This window comes from Carassius carassius, chromosome 44 (assembly GCF_963082965.1).
Source record: "Carassius carassius chromosome 44, fCarCar2.1, whole genome shotgun sequence".
Classification (NCBI taxonomy): domain Eukaryota; kingdom Metazoa; phylum Chordata; class Actinopteri; order Cypriniformes; family Cyprinidae; genus Carassius; species Carassius carassius.
Genome location: NC_081798.1, coordinates 8,593,652 through 8,604,899, shown reverse-complemented (window position 1 = coordinate 8,604,899; position 11,248 = coordinate 8,593,652). Strand labels below are relative to the sequence as shown.

The 11,248-nt window shown below is 37.0% G+C and overlaps 1 protein-coding gene across 1 annotated transcript in view; it reads left to right on the top strand.

The window, feature by feature from the left end:
* The window catches only part of LOC132126681 (phosphatidylinositol 4-phosphate 3-kinase C2 domain-containing subunit beta-like), a 43,652-nt gene extending 34,753 nt beyond the window's left edge, over positions 1 to 8,899 (top strand). Inside the window, exons 18-33 of the mRNA XM_059538102.1 lie at positions 100 to 194; positions 927 to 1,107; positions 1,780 to 1,887; positions 1,980 to 2,072; positions 2,169 to 2,298; positions 2,502 to 2,638; positions 2,870 to 3,039; positions 3,223 to 3,379; positions 3,548 to 3,657; positions 3,859 to 4,060; positions 4,145 to 4,269; positions 4,892 to 5,009; positions 5,933 to 6,029; positions 7,079 to 7,185; positions 7,276 to 7,404; positions 8,389 to 8,899. Of these exons, the coding sequence (XP_059394085.1) occupies positions 100 to 194; positions 927 to 1,107; positions 1,780 to 1,887; positions 1,980 to 2,072; positions 2,169 to 2,298; positions 2,502 to 2,638; positions 2,870 to 3,039; positions 3,223 to 3,379; positions 3,548 to 3,657; positions 3,859 to 4,060; positions 4,145 to 4,269; positions 4,892 to 5,009; positions 5,933 to 6,029; positions 7,079 to 7,185; positions 7,276 to 7,404; positions 8,389 to 8,580 (2,151 nt within the window). The 3' untranslated portion in view covers positions 8,581 to 8,899. The remainder of the gene's footprint in view (positions 1 to 99; positions 195 to 926; positions 1,108 to 1,779; positions 1,888 to 1,979; positions 2,073 to 2,168; positions 2,299 to 2,501; positions 2,639 to 2,869; positions 3,040 to 3,222; positions 3,380 to 3,547; positions 3,658 to 3,858; positions 4,061 to 4,144; positions 4,270 to 4,891; positions 5,010 to 5,932; positions 6,030 to 7,078; positions 7,186 to 7,275; positions 7,405 to 8,388) is intronic.
* The last annotated feature ends 2,349 nt before the right edge of the window (positions 8,900 to 11,248 follow it).

Here is an 11,248-nt window from a genome sequence, read left to right as displayed (position 1 = left end):
CCCATTGACCTTGATCTATATCCTGTCTTTTTTACCCGTCCCCTTTTTCTCACCCACCCCATCCAACAAACTGCTCTCTAACTCTTTCTCTTTGTTCAGGCGCTGAAGTACGAGTGTTATCTGGACAGCCACCTGGTGCGTTTTCTGCTGAGGAGGGCCATCGGGGATGTGCGCATTGCTCACTACCTCTTCTGGTGTGTCCTCTACCCTTATACTTGTATGCTCTATACCCTTATACTTAAAATCCAATGAGATTTCTCACATTCAAGAGTTGTCTATATAAACTGATAAGATTTGATTCCTTATAAAGCTAATAAGATTAACCTGTCATTACCATGAATGCATGATCATTTTCATGCACATTAAAGTCATGCACATGTAGATTCAAATACTGACTGATTGAGTGTCTGTGAAATCAGCTTACAGCTCCACCTGCTGTCTAGATGAGGTCATTTTCTTTCTTGGATTATTCATAACCTTTATGAATTCTGTTGTATTTTACTTTTGCCAAAATTGTAAGAGAAAAAAAAATAGACTACGGTTTTATTCAGAGGTGTGCCTTATTGATTTATTTAAATTGTATCACCTGAATGTATATTAGAATTGTTGTCTAGTGTACATGTCTTTTATAACCTTTAGTAGCTGTACACCTTTTTGAATTGGATTTTGAATCTTGACTTTATATTCATAAAAAATAAGATTTTTTTCCCCCTGCGAATAAAATACACATTCTCTTACTACTGTAACATTATAATAAAATTATATTAATCTTTCACATCAAGTATTTATGCATCATGCTGGTATATGTTGTACTGCCTTATAATTAACAGCTATAGCATTTTTTAAATGCATTTATTAAATCAAATTTAAACAGGACTTACTAAGAAAGGACTTAAGTCAATGTTCGTTTGTCTGTCTCTTTGTAGGTTGCTGAAAGATACTCTTCAGGACTCTCAGTTTAGCGTGAGGTATCAGTATCTGCTGGCAGCTCTTCTCTGCTGTTCTGGTCGTGGTCTGAGGGATGAGTTTGATGGGCAATGCTGGCTGGTCAACATTCTGGCGAAAGTTGCCCAACGAGTTAGAGACTCTTCGCCTTCATCCAGACAGGTCAGCTTCAAAATTCCTCATTTAAACCTGCATTATTTTAGTATTATTTATATACTATTATAGTATTTTTATTTTTTAAGATCTTGAATTAGCTGTCATTTTTTTTATTTTAGTTAGTTTTCTTCTTTTAATGTCATTTATATGTGCTTTTGTCTTTTTTTCGTTTAGATTTTGGGTTCAGATTAAACCTTTGTTTTAATTTAAGTACTTAATAAATTGTTTCTTTGACAACTAACTTAATTAACTGAAATACATTAATTTTTAGTTTAGATTTGTTTATTTAACAACAGCAGTTATCGGTTTCTGAAGGTCTTATCAAGTGAACATTGGAAAAATTGTAGGACTCCCCTTAATATCTGATCACAGGAAATGCCTCTTTAAATGCATGTGGTATTAAAGCATAAAAGATGTCTCCTGTGATCATTGTGACTACAATTAAATAGAGCCTTGGTGGTTTTCTGATAAGGAGAATTACCTACAAATATAATTTACTAAAAAGAGCTGGCTCTTTATTCCTCATTCAGTTGATGGCTGTAATGCTCCTACTATTTTTAGCTTGAAAGAACAGGTCTGTGCCAAAAACTGATTGTTGATCGCTAAGGCGAAACGTAATGTTCTCCAGACAGCCTAGTCAGCACGTTAATTGTGGTTTGTCTTTTGTCTGGTGTTCAGGCTATTCTCCGGGAGGGGCTGGAGGAGGTCAAACAGTTCTTCTCTATCAACAGCACCTGTCGACTTCCCCTGAACCCGGGCCTGCTAGTCAAGGGCATCAACATACAGGTACAGGTTATGTCTCTAAATCAATGTGGAGCTCATTGTATTGTTCTTGTTGACGCATTTAGAAATGTATCTCTTGTTCTCTCTTCATGTAGTCTTGCTCCTACTTCAACTCTAATGCAGTGCCCCTCAAGCTCTCGTTCCAGAACCAGGATTCTTTAGGAGACAACATCAACGTCATCTTTAAGGTACTGCCTTCTCATGTTTTTGTACATTACGGATCATTGGTTCTGCACTGAAACGGTTTTTCAGACGTTGTCTTGGTCGTGGGTTTTCTCATTCAGTCTGGAGATGACCTGCGGCAGGACATGCTGACGCTCCAGATCATTCGGATCATGAATAAGATCTGGATCCAAGAGGGACTTGATATGAGGATGGTGATCTTCCGCTGCTTCTCTACTGGACGAGGCAGAGGTAAATGCCCATCTTCCAAATGTTAACTACAGTATTTGCCATCCTAGAATTCATTTTTAGGGTCATTTCCTACTTTGTATGTACTGTATATACCCCACTAGTATATAGACAATATCTAGACTTAAGATGTAATTGTACACAATTTGAATTTCTAAGGATATGAATGGAAGTAATTTTATAAAAACCTCTTTGCCCTTGTCTAGGCATGGTAGAGATGATTCCCAATGCAGAAACCCTGAGGAAGATCCAAGTTGAGCATGGAGTGACTGGTTCCTTCAAAGACCGGACATTGGCAGACTGGCTGCAGAAACACAACCCCACTGAGGAGGAGTATGAAAAGGTACAGATGCCTCTGTAGTAGCATCACACTTAAACCATTATGTATGTACAAACGGTTTTTGCCTTGACGTTAAAATGAGCCATGCCTGCTTAAGTTGCATTGGATTGCATCATGTTTGTTTTGCAGGTCCTAATGATATGAGAATTAGTTTTCATATTTGGTGATTTATAGCTTTGCTGACTAAAAGAGGTTAGTTATAAATAATTCTGTTGATTTGTTGTTTTTTCACAGGCAGTGGAAAACTTCATCTATTCGTGTGCTGGTTGTTGTGTGGCCACATACATTCTAGGAATCTGCGACCGCCACAATGACAACATCATGTTGAAGACCAGTGGACACATGTTCCATATTGACTTCGGCAAGTTCCTGGGGCACGCACAGATGTTTGGCAACATCAAACGGTAGGAACACAAAAAGAACTTGAAAAAGAATTCCTCTGCCCCATATTTTGATCTCTGCAACAATGTAGATGACCTACAACAACCTGTTTCATATTGTTTCTCTACAAAGGAGCAGAAAAATGTTTTTTTAGCTAAATCAGATCTGGGGTGTTGATGGTAAATTTTTATCTTTTGTTTTTCTAGGGACCGGGCTCCTTTTGTGTTTACTTCTGACATGGCATATGTCATCAATGGAGGTGATAAGCCATCCAGCCGTTTCCATGACTTTGTAGACTTGTGTTGTGAGGCCTACAATCTGATTAGGAAACATGCACATTTATTTCTCAACCTGCTTGGCCTGGTGAGTTCACAGATAAGACCAGATACTTTTCTTAATTTGTACTTTTAGGATGTATCCACAGAGTTGAGGTTAAGTAATGTTCTCTGGCTTGCTTTATTGTTTGCCTATTATTTTAATTGCATTGTGTCCTTCTGCTCTGACATTGTAACCTTATGGGTTTGTGTGCAGATGCTCTCCAGTGGGATCCCAGAGTTGTCTGATGTGGATGATCTAAAATATGTTTATGATGCTCTGAGACCACACGAATCAGAAGCAGATGCCACCATGCACTTCACCAGGTGAGAACTTTGAGACTTTGTCCCATTTGCTCTTGATGTCTTTTTAAAGAAACCGTAGAGTGTTGCCTTTGGTGCCAGTAAGCAAGGAACACCTTTGCAACCAATCAGAACATCCTAGCAATTATAGCCGTCAACAGTTATTATTGTCCTTCAAATCCATCTGTTTTTTGGCTGTCATCTTAATCTTATCCCCTGTTCTAGGCTCATTGAGTCCAGTCTTGGCAGTGTGGCTACTAAGCTCAACTTCTTCATCCATAACCTAGCCCAAATGAAGTTTGCATCCTCTGAGGAGCGTCCCGTTCTGTCATTTGCTCCACGCGTCTACACTCTAAAGAGTGATGGTGTTATTCGCAGCCTGTTTGTTTGCAGACATATCAAAACCTGTACTCCAAGCAAAGGCTATGTAAGTCTGCTGCATTAAAAGTGCATTTTAGCCCAAATCCATTTATATGCATCTCGGTGTTGATGTATTTTTCCCTTCATGCAGTCTTATGTTGTGAAAGTGGAGCGGGAAGGTCAACAGGGGTCAACTTTAGTCCAAAGGACATTTGAGGAATTCCATGAACTTCACCGTAAACTGCAGCTCATCTTTCCTTCTTCAAAACTACCAAGGTAGTGTTGAAACCTGACAGAATTGTGAATTATATCAAATCAAAAGCTCAATGAAGCTCAACACATTAGACATACGCCTTGACCTTAAAGGGATGGTTCACCCCAAAATAAAAATGGTCATTTATTCATCCTCAAGTTGTTTCAAATCTGTATAAGTTTCTTTGTTCTGTTGAAAACAAAAGAGGATATTTTGAAGGATGCTGTTCCCCATTGATTTCCATAGTATGGGGGGAAATACTATGAAAGTCAATGGGGACCGAAATTAATTCATACAGGTTTGGAACAACTTGGGAATGATGACAGTTTTCATTTTCGCGTTAGCTATACTTAAAAAAATAAAATAATCATAAGAAAAAGTCCTAACTGTAGTGAAAACTACTGCAGGTTTCTGTTATTAGTGGATATATTTAGTCTAAGAGATAAGTAATGAAAGCTGGTCATTGTACATTTCTTCCCAGTACTGTTTGTATCAATGTATTGTATGGTAATATTCAACCAGCCAATTATTGCAAAATAAACCCCTTCAGGGTCATGTAGGTATGGCTAAGTGGCAATACATAAGCCACTTGAAGCAGTGCTCTTCATATAATTACATACTGCTCTAAATGTAATGTTCCCACAGCTTCCCCAGCCGCTTTGTGATTGGCCGGTCTCGAGGCGAGGCCCTGGCAGACAGGAGAAAAGAGGAGCTAAATGGATATGTTTGGCACTTGATCCATGCAGCTCAAGAGGTGGCACAGGTAACATTTGAGCCCCGCTTACATCATTGGTCTTTTATATATAATTCTTGCTTTCATAATCTATGTACATTTAAGGTTCAAACGTTTGGGGTTGGTATGATTGACAATGTATTTCATGTTCACTAAGCATTTATTTGATAAAAATACAGTAAAAGCTGGAATCTTAAGTAACTTTATTTTAATATTTTAAAACATAGTTTATTCATGTGATGGTAAAGCTGAATTTTCAGCAGCCATTACTTCAATCTTCAGTGTCACATAATCCTTCTTAAATCATTCTAATATGCTGATTCGCTGCTTAAGAAACATTTATTATTATTATTATTATCATCTGTTGAAAACCATTGTGCTGCCTAATATTTTTGAGGACACCTAAAAAAAATTTTATTCATGATTTGATGAATTGAAAGTTTAAAAACAACCACATTTATTTGAAATATAATTTTTTGTATTTGTATAATTTCTTTTTAATTTGTTGCATCTGTGAAGAATAAAAGTATTACTTTATCTTTCTTACCCCAAGCTTTACAACAGTAGTGCAATTGAAAAGTTAACTTTTTTTATACTGTGAAGAGCAAGCTTTCATTCACTAACCACACCATCATCTTTTTATTTCTGAATAATTTTAATAGTCAATAGAATTTGTACAGCTTGCACTAATTAATGTGAGTGGTTTCAGTTTGACTGGCATGCTTCTTGGAAATTGTTCATGTTCTGTGAAAACACACGTTGTCTGTAAACAGTCCACCCACAGGCCTATATCAGTATTTAGGTAGAACTGGCACTGCCAGTTGACAAACGATGAACACTTTCACTTTCTCTCCTCTGATCGCATGGCATTCCTACTATTACTGTGACTATACGCCAGCTTATTTTAGTGCCTTGCTTATGAGCTAACGTAACATAACCCTCTCCTTTTTCAGTGTGATCTGATCTACACCTTCTTTCACCCTCTACAAAGAGATGAACGGGCAGGAAGTGTAGGAACTGTTGTTAATACTCTCCATAATAAACCAGCAGGTATGCTTTTTTTCCTTGTTAGTCTTATACACACCCACATACACTTATTATGAATCATTCACCTTGCACATGCTTACATATGTGGTGGATTCAAGGTCATGCAGTTCAGCCGGTCATCACTGCAAATCAGCATGAGTTTGTGTAAGGAAATTGTTTATGGACCAATCAGCTGCAGTCTATGTGACCATGTCTGTGACTAAGTGATACACCCAGTACGTGGTCAAAGTTTTATCTTTAACTACTACCGCAATGTGCCTGCAATCACACAACAAAAGCCACTGACATGTGAATTTGTGCAGGAGTTTTAACTAGGGTCCAAGAAAAATAGAATAAAAATGTATATAAAAAATGAATTCTGTTTTCTACATATTGGTCAGAAATTATGAGATGAATGTATTTAATTCTAATGACAGCACTAGTTTTATATTTGCACTTTCGATAAAGTTGTGCTGCACTGAAAAAAAAAATACATTGAAAAAATTTGGACTTACAAATAATTACAAAGAAATGGCAAGTAAAACACTGAATTAAACGTTAAATTATTTTTGTAAATATAAATTTTTTAAAAGGTATGTAAAACAAGTGAATATTTCCAGATATTTTACAATCTTTTTTTTTTTTTTTAATTTTGTAAACCACATGCTTTCTCTAAAATGTCAGTGTTTTCTCACGTAGTATAGATGAGATTGTTAATATGTAAATATACTGTATAACTGCCTTTATAATTTTGGAAGGTAGTCTCTCACAAGTGGATCATCTTACTTGGTCTATGGCGTCAAACATTTGTAAACGAATCCATAGTGCACTCCCTGAGAGTTTATCACAAATAGTTACATATTAAATTTCATCATGAGTATAAGCTGCTTTGTGGCAGCTGTTGTGGTCACGTTATCTGATTTGTGATAAAGGTCTCTGTTCGACAGGTTCATGTCCTTTCAGTCTGAGATCTGGAGATCCAATTTATTTATTTACCTGACTCACCTTAAGTGTACCTTGCAAGTCATATAAACACACACTTGTCCACACTAAACCCAGTTCCTCTTTTCCAGATGTGTCCTGGGCTCCTGTGCCCGGTACAGTGGCAGGTGAAGTGAAGCTCTCAATTCTGTACAAGAGTGACAAGCTTTTCATTATGGTGATGCACATAAGAGGTTTGGTGAGTGTTTGACGTTACTCATAAGCTCATAATGCATGTAAAAAAAAGGTTGAGTTGGCACTGACCAATGTGTTATGGACATTTCTGCAGCAATCCTTGCAGGACGGAACAGATCCTGATCCATACGTCAAATTGTACCTCCTCCCAGACCCTCAGAAAACTAGCAAAAGGAAGACCAAGGCAGCCCGGCGAACATGCAACCCCACTTATAATGAGATGGTGAGAGAACAATACCTTTAGACGGTACTAGATTTTTAAGAGTTGGGCTCCGAAAGTAAAAATCTTTTCTTCATTGGGATTTTTTTATTTATTTAATGATTTTAATGAATGAAAAATGTCATCAAAGCTGTTCATGTCTTTCTTTCTTCAGTCCAAAATAAGTTAAAATTTTTGAAAGAAAACATTACAGATTTTTCTCTATATATTGGACTTAAGTGGGTTTAAAGTCCAAACTGCCGTTTCTGTGCAGCTTCAAAGCGCTCTTCTTGATCCCAGCAGAGGAGTAATGGTCTTATCGAAACGATCATATTCTGGGGGAAAAAAAAACAATTATTTATATACTTGTATATATTTTTTTTTAACCACAAATGCTTGTCTTGGACTAGCTCTAAGCATGCGCATCTTCATGCATTGCATAATCGCATTAGAAAATTCACACAAGGTAAGTTCTTTGTCTGTGTACTTCGATTCAAAAGGGTAGGGTAAAAAAGTAATCTAATTTTCTCCAATTTCAAAATCATCTAACATCAATGTTTGCCCTTTTTTTGTAAAGAGTGTTTGACTTTCTTTGCACGTTCGCTTTGTAAACACTGGCTCTTTGCTTTCCCCTGCATCACGCATGACCTTTCTGATGTAACTACATAATACGTGAGATCGAGCTAGTGCAAGATGAGCATTTGTGGTTAAATAGTATATAAAAGTTACTTTTTTATTTATAAATTTTTTTAGAAAATTAGTTTCTTGGCTGGAATCGTGGTCAGCCCTTATAAGCTGCATTGAAACTGTAATTTGGACCTTCAACCCACTGGCCAGCATTGAAGTCCAATAAATGGAGAAAAATCCTCAATTTCCTCAAAATCCTTAATATCTTTTCGACTGAAGACAAAGACTTTAAAATCCCTATGGGGAAAAAAGCAGGCAGGCATGTTGCACTTTATTTGAATGATGATTCTTGACTGACATCACTTCGTCGTCTTTTGGCAGCTGGTGTATAACAAGATTCCACGTGGTGATTTGCAGCAGAGAACCATTCACCTGCGGGTGCTGAGCGAGGGTGCATTCTGGGAGAACACATTGCTGGGTGAAACCATCATCCAACTGAAGGACCTCACCCCGGGCCATCGCTGGGTTGGCTGGCACCAGCTTGGTGCTAGAGGCTCTGACATAAACCGCTAAGACTTGTGCTGAAGTGAAGGATTCTGCTTGTGTCCTTCGATGTGCATGTGTTTGTGTCTGTCTTTGCTTATGGGTTGGGAGTTGGAGATGCCCAGCTGCTCAGAAGGCTGTTTCCCCCAGTGGGGGTTTGTGTTTGATGATTCTCCTACCCAGGAGACGTGTAGACTCGGTGATGGAGTGTTATCACTTGATACTGTTCTGGTGGGGTACCGTGCACCACGTGAACCAGATTCTGGATTTATAAAAACGTTTCTTGGTGGACAAAAACCATTTGGTGACACAAGGATTGGTAGAAAGAATATATAAAGAATAAATGACTTCCATGCGCCATATTTTGGGGGGGATTTCTGGAAAATTGCTGTCCATGAAACTACTAAGCCCCATTTTGTCTTTTTGAGAATGCTGATGGAAATTTAAGTTATTTTCTTTTTAAGATGTTTCTCTATTGCGGCTCAATTTTGAGCTATGTTGTGTCTTGTGACATTGGTTATGTCTCTTTGTATCAGATTTTGCAGAGGTTTACCTAGGACTTTGTAGCGAGGGATGCTTTTGTACTGTAAAGTTGGGTAATTTCACATTGGCTGTGCCGTTTACCTGATCATGAAAAAGGGATGAACACTTGAGTCTTTGGCTTGAAAATTGTGGAATTAACTTGGTGTTAATGTTTCTTTTCAAAATGATGGCACACAATTTTATATGCAGGAAAGACTTTTGAAGGGACTTGACTTCAGGGTCAGTGATTTTTGCCTTGTTGAAATCTAAACATAACTCACAAGGAAATTTCTGTTTGAAAATAGTTGATTTGCATGCTGTGAAATTTGCTACTGGATAAATATTGCATTTTTGCATTTGTTTGTCAAGTACATTGACCTCACATTTTCCAAGTTTTATTGGTTAACTTTATTTTAAAAAGGGGGAAAGAAATTAAAGCTTTAGACTGTAGTTCTGTCAGTATTTCCATTCCTCATTTGTATGTAAAACTGCATGTAAATGAAATGCTAAACATACCACAGTAGCTTGTTTTTTCAATTTGTGCTTAAAGATTTTGCATTACGATTTGCTTTACTTTGCACTCAGTTTGATTTTGAGAAGAACAACCTTATAGTACACAGAAAGGGGAAATTAAGTAATTGGAAGTTACATTTAAATTATATTTAAACTTACTTGTGTCCAATTTAACCATGTGGCATTGATGTTTGTGTATTTAATAAAAAAAATGAAAATAATAGGAAAACTATGAAAAGAACTGAACTGTTCCATTCTTAACAGATCTTTAAATCAGTAACCTACAAGTTGAAAGTGCAACCCTGTATGTCGAGGTGCTCAAAAAATCCAATAGCCTTAAGCAAACTTCAAAAGCAGTCCCTGTTCTGTAACTTTTTCTAACCAGACAAACCAGCTCCACTTCAGATATGAAGTACATTTTCTAAAATATTGATCACCCACCTCCCCTACCATCTCCAGAAGGCACTACTGTGTGATGTTTAACCATGGGAAATGATTGTATGAATGCATGCCAACCCATAACAGAAAGCTGTGTGTTTTAGAAAAGCTATCTTTTTGTTGCGTATGTGCATAAGAGTTTGGATTTAAAGGTATAGAATTTATATAACATCTGTGACCCTTGTTTTAATTCATAAAGGGGATGTGGGAATAAAATCAATGGGGTTGGCATATTGTAAATGCTTTGTGATTTATGGATTGTACATGGGCTTTATCCCATTCTGTTCATTTTTAGACTAAAGGTTTAATGTGTTTCTTCTAATTTCAAATCATGTTTTCAACTTTATTTGCACTTAATAAATGCACAGGGAAACTGACCTGACACTGAGTTGTTCTTAACTTGATACAAGTTTTCCTTTGGACCACAAACCTGTACAAAGATGGTGCAAGGATCAATGCCAAATGATGAAACTTGAGTAAATCTCAGTTGTGCATGACTGACCCCAACAATATGCTTTACTGAGACACCAGTGTCTTTATCCCATATGCTGTTTTGGCTGTCATCACACTGAGGTAAGAATTACATCAGACTGGGATTTATCATAAAGGCTTTAATGGTCTGTCTGAACAGTCTTTGTTCTTTCACATTACATTGTTCTGATACTCCTCTAGAGAATTTTGATGACATAAATGTCTCATTTATTAATGTATCAAAGTTAATGTATCAAGACTGTTTAATCAGGACAGCTTTGGAATAAAATTCAGCTCTTTTTCCAAGTAAAACTGATTGGAAAATCAATAGTACAGGTCCCGTATTCACAAAACACTTTATCTTGCCACTAAGAGTTCTCTTAAATACCAGTAAAAAGTTTTTTAGCCAAGAGCTTTCTCTTAAAACCTATTCACAAAGCTGCTGAGATGAACTTTTTCTAAGGAATTGGGAGAAATCTTAAGCTAAGGGTAAGGGGAGGGTTGACTTCATTGCTATGGATGATGTCAACATGCTTACTAACTATGCACACAGTGATTGGCTGTTAGGGGAGTAGTCTCTGTCAGAGATTTATTCATAGAACTATTTTAGAGCATATGTTATGTTGCCAAATTGAAATAAAGGTTTAAAAATAAAAATGTTAATTGCCACATTGGAATATGGAATGATTTTAGCAAGCACAGTCAATTCTTCATGAAGCATTACTATTGTGCCTGAGGGATTCTGCACAAGCAT